Here is a 15630-nt window from a genome sequence, read left to right on the forward strand (position 1 = left end):
TAGACTACTAATATGTTTTCTTCCACATTGATATTATAGGATAATTCAAAAGCACACATGGGCTTGCACTATAGTATACTTATAATGGGTATGGAGGGTAGAACTCTCAAATTTGGCCATCAAAACCTTTGCATGGCGTGTAATGAGAACCGCAAGAAAAGTTATGCACGTGGAGCCATAAACCTGGCTAGATATCTAGACATATTACTGACCAGCCTGCGAATATCCCTCTCACTCTCCCATTTGATCTTAGAGATTGCCTCCTGGTGGGACTGGTGTTCACTCCGGAGGTCCCCGGCTTTGATCTTATCGGCCTGGATCATATTGTTCAGGGCTTCGTCCACCTGTTTCTTGGCAGACTTCAGTTCAGCGATCTCTTGCAAAAGTTTAAGGCGCTCAGAGTCAAATTGTTTCCTGGCCTCCTCACGAGCCTCAATGCTCAGGGCTGTCCGTACTTTATCACTGCTCCCTTCCCGCAATGCATACAGTGCTGACTTGAGTCTCTGGATTTCACTGTCTCTGATTTTCATTGTCCGTGCCATTTCTTGCTCATGCTGTTTGATGAGGTTTTCCCGGACAGCTTGTAGCTCCTTCATCTTCTCCTCATGGAGTTTAGTTTTGAGTTCAGTGATCTGCACGGTCTGTTTGCGCTGTTCTAATTCTCGGATCCTCTTTGTTTCTTGGATTTTTTCCCTTTCAAGTTTGTTCACCTACAGAGTAAGAAGAGAAAAAAGAAGAGAAACTGGATATCAGCAGCATTATCACCATCACTATCACACAGAGCCTCTAATTACACAGGATCTCCAGTTTTAGAAATGTTCACAGAAGTTGCAATAGGTGCACAATTCCAAATTACTTTGAGTTGTCAAAGAGAATAAAAGCAGCTCAGAAGAGTAACTAAGTCCTACATTTTTAACCAAATCTTAGTTGAAGAGTGAACACTGTAATCAATATCTATTAAAAGTCCAAACACATTCTTGTAAATCCAAAGTATGCTGAAGATGCTTTTCATATAGTACATTAAATCACCATTTACATTTTTAATCCTAGGAGAATACTTTAAAAAAAAGTCATGGCAAGAGGTTTAGTAGATCTCGAGAAGTGTATCCTAGGGAATATTAGTTACCATGAGCTCCAAATTGCCTAATCCTAAGTTAAACATAATTAAAAAAAATACTCTTAAATATATATCTCAATGTGTAAAAGCTACTCAAAATACGGGTCCTCTAAAAAAAGTCAGGAATGTTTAAAAAAGATGGAAAATATGAAAACAACAACAACATGGTGATGAAATGGAAAGAAACTATATATTATTCATTTGATGACTTTCTGTATACAAGCTTTTTTTGTGGAGGGAGGTGAAAGTTGGGTGAAGAGAAATTAGGGTCCCCAAGTGATAATGTAGGCTGAGATAGTTATCCGTTAGGCACAGTTCCATATGGTGTTTTTATCCTCAAGCTGCCTTTTTTAAATGCTATGCCTCAGCTAACCACGTGGTAAATGTCATATCTAGTCTAGACTTTAGGTATTCGTTTTTTTCCTTTCATTTACCTGAAATCTGATGACAAGCCTCCTGCAGTGTGAAATTATGGCTACAGTTTCTATTCCCTCTCTATTAGCCCAAAAGCAACATACAGTAGATCTTGCTTCCCCACACGGAGTTCAAAAGAATCATAATGCTTGTTCCTATAAATATTTCATGGTACATTTGAAAATAACATAATGCCTTTTTGCAAGGTAAGCGGCTTTCAGCAACCACATGAGGGTACACCACAAATGCAATGCAGCAATAACAAACACAGCTCAATAACGGACCATTTCTGGGACACCATTTTGATTTAATGTTAAGATTGACAGATTTCTGTAAACTGTTGGCTAGAAAAAGGCTTTAATTATATAAGATTTTTCTTTGACTATTTGTTGAATAGATTTGCAAATAAAACAATAATTAGGAAATGGAAGTTAAGAAGAAATGAGGAAAAAACATGGCAGAAAAAATTGCCACTGATAACTTCAAATAAACTAACTCATATTGTAATATGAGGGTGAGGCACCTGTGACCTTTTAGATGTTTCTGAAATGTAGTTCTCATAGATACATTCAGCATGGCCAAAGAATGCAAAGGGTGCCAGATACACCCATATTTTCCCCAAAATAAGACCGGGTCTTATATTAATTTTTGTTCCAAAAGACGCATTAAGGCTTATTTTCTGGCTAGGTCTTATTTTCGGGGAAATACGGTACTAAATGCATCTGTCTAGGTGATGATCTTAACTGGGGCTTAGTTTGGGGGGTAGGGGGGGTAGGGCCTATATTATAAGCATCCTGAAAAATCATGCTAGGGCTTATTTTCAGGTTAGGTCTTATATTCGGGGAAATATGGTAGTTCAGTATGACCAGTCATGTGAAAGGCTCCTTGCAGTTATACACATGTCATGGTAAAGTCTTTCAGAAAGAGTAAAAACATCAAGGAAGACAGAAGAAAGTTGGAGACAATTGTTGAGCTATTTTTTTTAAAAAAAAATATGTATTTTATGCAAGCAAAATTCAGTATTTCACATGAAAAGAATAAGAGAAGAGAGCAAGTCTATAAGAGAATACATGTAGAAGAGACCGTGATTGTCTCTGGTGAGATAAACAGGATACTCAGGAACAAGAATTTATAATTGCTTAATGTTAGCAATGCAACAGAGGTTCTTGAGATATATTTATAACCCTATTTTGATATATATTTATAACCATATTTTATTTTATTGCATGTCTTCCATCCCATTTCATTCTAATTTGAGTCATTTCAGCAAGTTCCCTTTTTGTTTTATTCTTCAAATTGTCTCCTAAGACACGCCCTCTGATTGTCAATATAACTGAAACAATAATCAGCCTCTGATTGTCAATATAATTTAAACATTCACTGCTGTGGATTTGGGGACTTTCCAGATTATTTTATGTATATATCCTGCCAAATCCTGTGACTCATGGAGTTTAATACTTTACAAGTCATTAAAATACTAGAATACAATTAAAGCCATACCCAGGATAACACTATAACATCAAAAGAAATAAACAATAAATAGTTCCAAATATACTGGCAGTATATCCAACAATCTGTCTTGGAAGATTCTTTAGGTTTTGAATCAGACAGAAGTTGACTAGCATCCTGCTTATATTTTCTTGGATAAACCTGTCATAATTCTTCAGCCTCCTTCTCTAGTTCAACCACATTCCAGGCAGAGCTGGAAAATTCCCATTTGTCATCACCTGGTCTTTGAAACAGTGATGGTTCATGAGCAGCTCCCTCATCTAATTCAAAGAGCTCTTGGTGGCACTGTGGTTAGAATGCAGTGTTGCAGGCAAACTGTAGGAGATGATCTGGCTGAGTTCGAGGAAGAGATCAAAGGCCTTATAAGTCATGAGTCCCTCTGTGCCTGCTGGAGATCTAAGTCCAGCCCAATTGAATTCCTTTCTATTCTTAACCCCTGCAAGTTTCCCTTAATGATCACTTGGTCAGATTTTTGTAGAGAATTTAAGCTTGCAATAAATCTTTATACTCATTTGAACTGCCTGAATCTGTTTGACACAAACTCTGCCCACAGCCAGTAGTTCAATCCTGAGTGGCTCAGGGTAGACTCAGCCTTCCATCCTTCTGTTGTCAGTAAATTGAGGACCCAGATTCTTGGGGGCAATATGCCGACATTTTTAACTGCTCAGAGAGTGCTGTAAAGCACAACGAGGGAATATATAAGTGGTATTGTTATTGCTATTTTTATTTATTTATTTTTATTCTACCGTTATTATCTATACAAATAAGACAGGAAACTTATCCAACATTCCCTCCTCCTATTTTACTCATAACAACAACCTTGTAAGATGGGCTGGATTAAGAGACAGTTACATGTCCCACCATTTAACTAACACTGATTCATGATACAGTAGTATGTTAATTTGGGTAACTGTGTTCAAGTTGTAATAATCAAAAGTGAAGTTAAGTCAGAGACACTTTTTATCACATATTTCATGGTTCAGTAATGGAAAAAGTTTTCGGGTTTAGCTCTGGTGAACCTTAGCAGAGATAAAGTGTCCATTTTAATGTAGTTTGGGGTAAATTGGAATTTACTGGTTTTTTGTAAAAAATTAGTATATTTATTTATTTATTTAATTTATTTATTTGGATTTATATACCGCCCTTTCCTGAAGGACTATACATTAAGTCACTTGCTTTCTGTAAAATAAGGACCTAAGAATTAAGAATAAATATCATGTGAGGTAGAAGAATTAAATATTAAAAAAATGGTATTAAAACAGAAAGAAAAAATACACTTTGGAAGTAAGAAAGGTCGTTATTGAAAGAGATTACTGTTTGCCAGAAAAATGGGAAGTCCTGATAACCCCCAAAATATGCCACTAATATGAAATTCTGTTTTTTCTCAACTGTCCTCAAATTTTGGATGAATATTGTATAGATGGTTTACATACAAACAACATACTGATGTCCCCTGCAAAACTACTAGGCCAAATTTCCCGGCAAGGCATTTTCATCGGTTTTTGGGAAATTTAAGAAACAAAATGTGTGATTTAAATTTATTTAAATCTAACACCTTCTAAAATATGTAGCAAAACCATTTAACTCTTCCTACCATGTTGAGCAACATTGCCAGTGACTCTGGGCTTGTTATTATGGATGCCTCCAGATTGGAGGTTCCTAGAGAATTAAAAACATTCTGCAATTATTTTGTACTTTCAAAAATACTTTTGGTAATAAAGAAAATTGAAAATTGAAAATGTGTTTTAAGTATATTGAAGTATATAACATTGGTTCATGTTCATGCCTAGGTAGAGATTACTTGCTGAGATTACTTCAGCTGGTCACTAATACTCAGAAACTGACTTGAAGGTACAGAAACACATAAGAGCATAATGAATGCTGATCTGCTTTGAGTCTAACCTTTTTCAGAAAGTACTTGGGGACATAAAATGGGGTGATTTCCTGGTAGAGTTTTCTAAGTTTCTTGAAAAAAAAAGGTTTACACTCTTTTTAAGAAGGAAAGAAATGGATTAAAAATAATTGCTTAGTTTTTCTTTGTTCATTTTTATGACATTTGCAAGGGATGGTTCCAAGCCAAGGCTACAGCCAGAGGCTGTAATGCTACCACTAGCTTAGATACTACCACTAGCTTCAATATATTTCATGGCATTCATATGTTCCATATATTTATATGTTCTTCTTAGTTAATGAGTGTGCATCTATTTTTGTGGTATTAGGGTTTAAACTAAGTAGGAGTGCATTCATTTATAGTGGTTCTTAATAAAGCCCTTAATAGTATAAGGCTTGGTCATCTAAAGGACCATCTATTTCCTGTGGCTTCCGCCCAGCTATATGACTAGGCACTGTTGGCATGCTCAAGGCCTCACCCATTATAGTGTCACCTAATGAGTACAGCATGTCTTCTCTATTGCAGTTCCTGCCTTTGCAACCACATTCCCACCCTCAAAATATCTCTGGCCCCCACCTTACCTAGATTCAAGAGTCTTGAAACCTGGCTGTTTCTTCGAATCTTGGGTTAGAGTGGCAGGTCCTGCATGATAACTTCTTTTAATGATCCATTTTATTTCTGGCATTTGGGTTTGTGTGTGATTGTTTTTGTTGTATATCACACATAGTTATTGTAGAGTTGGAGAGCCAAATAAACAAATAAATGTGAAAGGACAGGAAAGGACAGAATATCTCTGTGTGGCCTTTAACACATTTGTCAACCTAACCTCTTGGCATTTAGCTTTGGCTCTTTAGACACAGTCACATTTTGTTAAGGATTTGGGGGAGCCTCTTAAACAAAGTTTGTTTAGGAAGTGGCAGTTAAGATGAAAAGAATGAAAAATACATGAATGAAGATCGGCTTGGGCAATGTTGGATGCAGCCCAGAATACAATTTAATGAAAGAAAAGGATTTCATTTAATTTTTTGTTTCAGAATACATGAGATTGCTATCCATGGGCATCTTTCTCATTATTACAAACATTAAAAAGTAACTGTGATGAATAACACATTTTTTTTTCTTCTTTACTTAAACTTCCACTGACTCAGAACAATGCCTGTTAGATGCAGATTTTGTTGCCCAGGTGTCGAAAATATTTCAATCTCTTTTTTGATAACTAGGAGGTCCAAACATCTTTAATGGTAGAAAAACAGAGAGATAACTTGAGAATCAGTTTATTTTAATATTTAATTCTTAGCATAAAAAGTTATCTGGGCAGATGAAAATGTAGCATTCATCAAATTAACCTGCTCCCACCTCTGCCTTCTAGATTCTGGGCAATTATCCCATAGCTCTTAAATAAATCAGCCAATTTCAGTCTGAGTGCTGAAACATTCTTATCAATGAGGAAAAATGAATAAGCATTCAAGACTGCAGCAGAACCTCTATGTATAGATAAAGTACAGGATTCTGCACTGATTTTTATTCATTTGACATGATTTTCTGTTATTAAAATGGGCTGCAAGTTGAACCCTGACAGTTTTATGGAAGGATAAAGTGGGCAGTGCTATGGGATATGTTAGCCTGTAGCTAAGCACCAAGCACAAGAGCATTTTTCTTTCATCCCAATTGTCCTAAAGTGCAAGAAACTGATATCCACAAAATTATCCTCTGAGGTAAATGATAAATAACCAACCCTTAAAGGTTTTCATGAAGAAAGACATCGTACAAGCTAAAAAACTGCTGCTCAGTTATGGAGTCTAATGGTGGCTTAGATTTGTTTTCCCAGAAAAAGAATGATTACTGGCAAAAGAATGAAAAAGTCTGGGTCACAGAAGTCAATTACCTCTCTTTGGAAAAAGGAGAAGAAAAATCTACTTCAAAAGAGAATAGTTTCAAAACCAGTTTTGTTGTCTGAAGGACTGAAGATGACAGCCAAAAAAGAAAAAAAAGATTTTTTTTTACTAAAAAAGCATGATCCTTAGACAAAGCAAAATGAGGTAAAAGAGAATGCAGAGGTAATACAAAGACCTTAGTGGGGAAGATAAAAGATAATTTCTGTAAATGCTATCTTATTTAACAACAGCAATAATAACAACACACCACTACAATTTAATGCAACCTTTAAGAAAAGATGAGGAGTACAACCCAGGCAAAAAATTGGACTGTCTCTCTGAAAAATTCTGGGTGGGTGGGTGGTGGGATAATACGAAAGTTGGAGCATCGAAGAGGAAAGCCTCTCATCATATTTTGTTTTGTTTTTATGATTGTTCACCAGTCAGAGTCACTGGTTTGAGATGGGCGATTGTGCAAATTGAATGGATGAATAATAGATAAATTTCACAAAACGTCCTTATACCATTATTTTATCCTTACTGAAAAAGTCAAGGAAAGAAGGTTCCTGTCCTGTTTTAGCTCAACAATACGATAGATGTAGATGGTATGGAATCTTTTTCTTCCTCCAGGGAAGGAAAGGAGACAGCTATTTCTCTTGCTGTGCACAAAGGGATATGTCACTCAAACAGAGGTGACCTTGTAAGTGCTCCTGGAAAAAAGCATCCCAAGAAAATCTCCAGCCACGTTAGACTTCTTAAACTTTCCCAGTTGAGAACAGTCTTACACAGGTCAGCTCTGCTTGCTCCAACTGGGTGATATGCAGGAAAGCAAAGTCAACTTCTTGAATATCTTGCATGGACAACTAGGCTTCATCTTTTATTAAATGGCCAGTCTTTCCTCAAACAACCGTTTCAGAACGGGGCAGAGGAATATTGTGCAGAATATCCTATCAAGCAGAACCCAGAGATGCAAATGCCCTGCTGTGAAGTTTAATTGACACTGAAGTACTTGTCCACCATACAGTAATACGTATACAGCAGTGGGAGAATTATCAGAAGGAAACATTTCCTTCAGACTCATCACAAAAGTCATTTTCTAAAATATGCAAAATAAAGATTTAATCAACTAGAAATTCTTTGGAACAAAGTACTTTGGACTGAGGAAACAAAAATTGAATTGTTTAGTTGCTACCACAAAAAATATATATTGGGAAAGTAAGGGCCAAGCATTTGAAGAATGTTTGTCGGTCATTAAGCATGGGACTGGCTCAAGTTATGTGGCAGTCAATGGCACAGGAAATATTGTGCAGGTGGAAGAAGGAATAGATCAACTAGATATCAATATATTCTAGAAGCTCAATCAGTGAAAAAAATAAAAATAAAACAGTAAGACAACAATCTGAAAACCTATGAAGAGATTCCAATACATAGCACATACAGGGATATCTAAATATACTTCTAACCTAGAATAGTTCTGTGAGGAAAAATGGAAAAAATTCCTAAAGTACAAACAAAAAAACCCTTAATTGATCACAAGAAACATTTGAAAACTATTTTTCTGCAAACAGAGATGTTAAAAAGTATTTATGCAAAGTGTTCCTGATTAAGGAACCATCAAGGAAGAAACCACTCCCTAACCACTTCCCAACCAAGATTGCTAAATAAAAGCAATCAGCAAACACTATTCACCATACATTGATGATGTTATCCAGGCTGGTAATAAAATGTCTGTGAGAAAACAACCAAACTCAAGAACATCAAGAATCCTATATTTTTGTTTACCTAGTAACTATGAGGAACATATATAGTATATATCAGGGGTGTCAAACTCGCAACGTCATGTGACGTGTTGCAACATATCGTGACTTTTTTTTGCATTGCCGGCAATGGGGTGGGTGCGGTTTCAGCATGATGCATCTGGTCTGCGGGCTGGCAGTTTGACACCCCTGGTATATATGTATATATGTGCTTAGTATAATCATCCTATTTGTACCTTATAGGAGATGTGGTTTTTTCCACATTTTTGTTTTGTATGATCCTTTGTATGATTCCTTCCCCCAACAGGTAACAAAAACATTACACTCAATTTTGTTTCTTTAAAAAAATATTTTGGTTTTAGACAGAAATCTTTCTGTCCTGAGCTACGGTAAAATAACAATAGGTGGAAAACAAGTATGCTCTGGAGACAAGTATTGATCCAGCTGTAATTCATTCGTTGAATTCCCCTTTATGTTTACTCTGGAAAATGTTAGCAATAAATAAAATGTATTTTTCCAGTATTCTTCCTTCCTTCCTTCCAGAATGAAGTAAGCAAACTTTAGTTCACAATTTGCGATGCGACCACTATTTAAATCCCCTGGCATTTGCTATCAGTGCTTTACTCACTTTAGACTTCTCTTGATGAAGCTCGATTTGAATATCTGTCAGCTTAGTCCTGAGATCTTCATTAGCAGCTTGTAAGGACATAATCAGTACTTCGGGCTTTTCAGCCTTGTTGCGTCCTTTTTTGGACATGGCTGTTTGTAATTGTAAATCTGTGTGTGAAAATTCTTTTTCAAATTGAAGCATCCATTTTTTTTATTTCTTTCCATCCAATATGTTGTGGCATCTACAAGGTGACATTACATCTTCTCATTAGCGCCTTGGGCAGTCCTGTCAAAAATGATACAGAATTTGATATTTGTTAGTGAAAACGAAATGACTGACAACGAAGAAAAGATCAAGATTACCGTAGTTTGCAAAATTCATGGCCTGAGATTTTATCTAAATATCAATTTAGGCCTACACTGCTTTCTTTAAAGGCAAAGAAAGCTGAATATTGCCATCTACTTGGGCAAATAAGCCCAGGTTTATTTGGGTTTGGTATTAGCAGTGCTTTTTTTGTAAAAGAAAAAGGTGCCGGAACTCACACATGTCGTACAACCCGCCTTGCCTACCCTACAAGGTTCCATCCAAAAAAGGTGCCGGAACTCCATTCTGAGCGTTCTATGAGAAAAAAAGCCCTGGGTATTAGGAAGGAACATTGCTCCTAATGCCAAATGATTTCCACAATATCATTTTATTGTTGACTTAATGAAGGACTAAACTTCACCAAAACTAATCTTGTTCCTTTTCATAGAGATAATATAATGCAAAACCAGCACAGGATTAGCAATACCTCAGTTCTAGTATTAATACTAGAAATTGAAAGAATCAAACAAACAAAACAAAACAATTGATGACTTGTGTGTCCATATCTTTTCTTTTTCATATCTACAATAAATCAAATTGTATTTGGGTCCATGATGTTTCTAAATGTAATAACACCAGTTTGGTATAGTGATTACACTAGGAGACCATGAGTTCTCATTCTGCCTTAGGCACAAAGTCTGCTGGGTGAGCTTGGGCCAGTCAATTTCTTTCAGTCCTAGAAATGAGGCAATGGCAAAGCACTTCTGAAAGTGAGAACTTTAGGGACTTGCCTATGCAGTTTTCAAGAATCAGACACAATTGAATGGTACTGGGGAAATAAAAATCTATGAATGCAGAAACTTTCTATAACTTTGACATAAAACTATTTCAGCGTGGGTGGTGAAGGTTTTCGTCCTCACATTTGGAATCTCCCCACTGTATCAATTTCAGATTTGAAGTAGAATTCAAAAGGCCCCCCAAGGAAATAAATATGGTTTTCAGTTACCAAAGAATGTTAAATACAATTTGGATTGATGAAGTTTTTAAAAATATATTTAAGAGGCGTAGGATTTCATTCCTTGATTTCCACTGAGAATCATTTAGCTTTCAGTAAATCATTTGATACACTGAATTAATTGTAGGCTTGGTGAAAGATCTGGGATTAGTAAGAAACCAGTTCCATTTACTTGTTATTTTAAATATATACAGTATGTGCGTTTTTCTATGCACCATCTACGCATGCAGCTGAAGCAACGGATGTACTAATGGAGGGAAGCGATGAAGAAACGGGATGGGAGAAGAAGGGTAAAGGCCAAAAGAGCTTTGCACATCCCAGGATCTTAACTGTGGGGCTTATGCATGCTTTTCAATATATATTTCTTCAACTACCACTAGTCATGTTCGAGGGTAGAAGGTTCATTCCCTGAGCTTGAGGGTTGGTGGCACTTAGGGTTAGGGTCTGTGTCAATGTTCTATTTATATAAGGGCTTCAGGAGTGGGAATGTCAAGTGAGTGTCTTGTGATGGGCCAGGTGTGAGTCATCAGAGAGAGGCTTGTGATGGGGAGGAACTTCAGATCAGGATGGTTGGACAGTGTGAAGTAGTGGGTCAGGAGTGGGCCATCAGTGGGAGGCTGGTAATGGGTCTTGTGCTGGGGAATTTATGTCAGGTCAAGGTCATTGGAAGGTGAACTGCTGGGGTGCAGAAGAGGGCTTGACGGTTGGTGCTGTCTCCGGATGGCTGTTCAATTGATTTGGATTCTGAGGGTCATGTTCAAAGGAACATTCTAGTCATGTTCCTTTGAAGGATTAGAGTTACTAGCAGGGGACATCTGCAACAAGGAGGAAGAGAGGGCTCTGCCTTGTGTACATTTTGACATCATACAAGGTTTGCTGCTGCTGCTGGTGATTATCAGTAATAACTCAGAGCAATGTTCTATTCTATTCCTTTAAAAGTTTGCAGCTGAGATAAGTGTGGTTTGGGTTTTTTTGGCACAGTTCAACCTTAGTTTTCTTGGACACATGTACCACTTCTATTTGTTACAAGCATAGCTCAAGGGGAAAATAAAGAGAAACTATACATGCTGTGTCTTCCATAGAAAGAGATTTTGAACAAGAGAAAGGTATTCAGATCTTTTGTAAATACTGTGTAGCGTGAGGGACTACATTATTAGTATGAAATATTATCCTCTTGGGGAAACAATATAAATTACAACAGGTTTTTTTTCCAGGCTGCACTTGAGAAGTAGGGACACTCCAAACCCTAGGAAAGGACAAAATTAATTTAGGTATGATTTATGTTCAGTGTATGTAGTATTAGGTTTAGTTACTATGATCACATCCCTTGTATTTAATTACTTTCCTCTTCTGACCCATTACAATTATAATTCTGTGGCTACTTTTGTAGAGACTTTTGAAGGCTTTTGGGGTATTGTTTCTAGCCAACAACAACAACTTTATTATCACTTTGAATGCACACCAATCAGCATACATCAAAATGAAATTTCGTTGCATATAGCCCTCAAAGGGTCATCACCTCCGATATACATTCCTTGTTCGTGGCCAGCTCAAGTTTCAGATCGTCCATTTTAATCTCTAGGGATCGAACGATGGCAAACAGGACAGATGGAAATGGAGCCCAGAGTTTCATATTATTTGAACTCCTATTTTATTGTGCTAGGACAGTTTGTCTTGTATACATTGCAATGGAACTTGCAAAGGATTTATATTAAATGATCAGTCATGATGTCAGAATATAAATTTTTCAATCATTTAGAAAGAAGTGTATACTTTATGAGAAGCTTGCTTGATTAAATTAATTTTACCCTTATAATGGTGTAACTGAAAGACTCTGAATTTAAGTTGATCATAAAAGTTAAGTTAAGCATAAAAGAGCGGATAGAAATATATGTTCTCTCTCACACAAATAGACAAAAATCCTGTACAGTGTCCAGATTCCACAGTTTATTAACTTAAGGGTGTAAACTTCAATTGAAATCATTGTGAATATTTCCCCCTCTCTGGTAAATATATACAGTATACACAATACATATAAAAGAAAATGCCTCCATTAATTGATGTACTGATTGCATGTTGCAACTAACTTACCAATGCAATATAAATAAATATCCTTGTAGAGAAAAGGCTGCAGTGACAAGAAAGGGAGGGAGGGAGAATATGGAGAGGAGGAGAAGAGGTAACCACAGAAAGAAGGTCAGGGAGGAGAGATACTAAGAGGGCTAAATTTACCAGACTACTAGGCAGTCTTAACTAACAGCTATTTGTCTCAGTGAATATAAGATCCAATTAACTCACTATTTGGGGAATTTAGTAAATGTGTTTACTTAATATTAAGCAATTATAGCACTTTCCTATTAGCAATCCTTCCTGGTTCCCTCCCATGCAAATATGTTGGCAGCCAGTGCTTAAATCTCAGCTACCAGAAAGCAAATCAAAAGACCCCCATATTTGTTCTGTTTTTGAACAATTGGGCTGAAAATAACAGGACTTTTTAAGTCTGAAAAACTGTTGGAAACCTCTGCTGGAGACAGACTTGTCACAGTTCTGTTACTGTCAACCATCAATATATTCCATTGTGGTTAATTAAATGTGCAAAGCCATTCCTTTGTTCAGATTAATTCTAGTGTTGATGCTGTTGCTAGAGAATCTGTGATTCTGAAGTATGATAGGAGTATCACTACCAGCTTCTTGTACAATGTCCTGTTTGCTAATTTAGTGATTTGCAGTGTTATGGTCTATAATATTAAAGCAATATTCTCTCTCTTTCTCTGAGAGAGAAACAGAAGCAAAAAGAAGATGAAATTTCCATAGACCTGTGATGTATTCATTGATGGAAAGGGAAATGCAAATACAAACATTCCAGAGTAAAAATGAACAATGGGAAACAAAAGGTAATTCCTTCAAGTGATGCTTGTTAAAAACTAGTGGTTTCAGCAGCATCGCATAACTCCATTACAGCAGAAGGCCCTCCCTACAATTTAAATATCCTAATACTGCTGCAGATGGCACACAGTGCCAACTGCATTCCTGCAATGTGAATATTGCTTACTATGCTGGATAGGCTGTTTTAAGGCCAATCTATTATAAGGGAACATTGGCCCATAAAAGACAGATGTTTTTGCTTTTGCAATAAGATAGCTTGGCTATTTGTGCCCAAGGGCATAAAGAATGCTGATTAAACATTATTGCCACACATATGGAATATCTCAGACAGAATGAAGACACGTGAAAGTACACAATATGAATGTTGATTTGCTGGAGAAAAGCTATGTACTACAGAAGGAAGAGAGAGAGAGAGAGAGAGAGAGAGAGAGAGAGAGAGAGAGAGAGAGAGAGAGAGAAGAAATATTAAGATAGACAGTGAATCTGAGTTGCCTTCATACAAATGTACTTTTCCCATTTTTTAATCAGATATAAAGAGAAGAGCAACAAAGATGATTAGAGGTCTGGAGGCTAAAACACATAAGGAACGGCTGCTGGAATTGGGTATGTCTAGTTTAATGAAGAGAAGGACGAGGGGGGACATGATAGCAGTGTTCCAATATCTCAGGGGCTGCCACAAAGAAGAGGGAGTCAAGCTATTCTCCAAAGCACCTGAAAGCAGGACAAGAAGCAATGGATGGAAAGTAGTCAAGGAGAGAAGCAACCTAGAACTAAGGAGAAACTTCCTGACAGTTAGAACAATTAACCAGTGGAACAACCTGCCTCCAGAAGCTGTGAATGCTCCAACACTGGAAGTTTTTAAGAAGAGACTGGACAGCCATTTGTCTGAAATGGTATAGGGTTTCCTTCCTGAGCAGAGGATTGGACTAGATGACTTCCAAGGTCCCTTCCAACTTTACTATTACTATTTTTCCCTTTCTTTGCATACAGAGCTGTATTTGGCATCTATTTGCTTATGAATGTGTTCAGTCAACCACATGCCACACAAAACACACTAGTGCAATAGCAGACTTCAACATAAATGCTATAAGTAACCTTAATTACAATTCTTGGAATGCTAACATTTCATTCTTACCAAATATAGGGATGAATTACTAAAACTAATCATTTAAAATGGATTATAAATTAAATGCACAGAAAACCAGTCTAGGAGAAGTGAACACAATAGCTTTTACTTTATATAAGATAAAATATATCAAGTAATCTCAACAATCTATATTTGCTGCAGGAGATATCTAATGCAGAATTTTTTAATATATAGCTGCATGTATGTGTGTATGTATGTAGAGATTGCTGGAAGGTCAGCAAAATTGGTTTACAGCTCATCTTGCTAGGCAGCTGCTCCACCAAATGGATAGTAATGACACTGAAAGAACTGGTTTAGAAAGCAAGATAGTGTTTTCTTTGAACCTCACTATCCACTGTTGAGTCTATTAAGAGTGAGTTGTAAGTAGATCAGATTAGTTTGCAATAATCATTTTTGGACTCAAGGTTTTCTGCTTCATCAAGAGTCAATTTATTATGGAGTAATTGGGTAAGGGCATCAAGGGACCCTTTCAAGTCCACTTTCAGTTTTATTTTTTATAGTTTTGTATTGTTCATTTTATTGATTATATTTTTATTGGGTAATGATCAAAATTAAGTTCTATATTCTTCTGCCTTCATAGCGGTTAGAGCACTGCCCTTTGATGCGGAAGACCAGGCTATGAATACCAGGTGGTATCTACTTTACCTGTAGGGGTCCTTGGGCAAAGACTCCCTAACACTTTATCTATCTACCTTGGATATAAGAGTGATATAAATGGAGACAATCATGCCAGCTTGGACATTGCCCAGGTTAACAAGGTCCACGTCAGATATTCTGGAACCAGGAAATTGAAAACTCCATTTTTAATGACCCTGTAGTCCCTATTTCACAGGTCTGCAACCCGCTGCTCCAGAGCCACATGCGGCTCTTTCAGCCGTCTCCTGCGGCTCCCAGTCTTCTGCTATGTGTAGTCCAAAAAAAAAGTGGGACTAAAAAAGTTCAATCAATTCAAATATGCAGGGTAGGTGCATATCTCGCCTTGGCTCCACTCTTCAGTCAAACCCTGTTCTGCACATGTGTGCATATGCATGCATGTGCACACATTTTTTGCGGCTCCCAGTTTTTCCTTTTGTGAGGGAACTGGTTCTGAGTGGCTCTTTCACTGTT

At 36.9% G+C, this 15630-nt stretch overlaps 1 protein-coding gene across 3 annotated transcripts in view; it reads right to left on the reverse strand.

The window, feature by feature from the left end:
• JAKMIP2 (janus kinase and microtubule interacting protein 2) overlaps window positions 1–9358 on the reverse strand; it is a gene marked incomplete at both ends in the record, with an annotated part of 40438 nt that extends 31080 nt beyond the window's left edge. For 2 of the 3 annotated variants that reach the window (XM_083355377.1, XM_083355378.1), the window contains 2 exons: window positions 213–710; window positions 9191–9319. In XM_083355377.1, coding sequence (XP_083211503.1) covers window positions 213–710; window positions 9191–9319 — 627 coding nt within the window. Of the gene's footprint in view, window positions 1–212; window positions 711–9190 lie in introns of all 3 variants that reach the window. The other variant, XM_083355379.1, reaches the window with a different exon arrangement.
• Between the last annotated feature and the right edge of the window lie 6272 nt (window positions 9359–15630).

Source organism: Vipera ursinii (assembly GCF_947247035.1).
Source record: "Vipera ursinii genome assembly, chromosome: 2".
NCBI classification, from domain to species: domain Eukaryota; kingdom Metazoa; phylum Chordata; class Lepidosauria; order Squamata; family Viperidae; genus Vipera; species Vipera ursinii.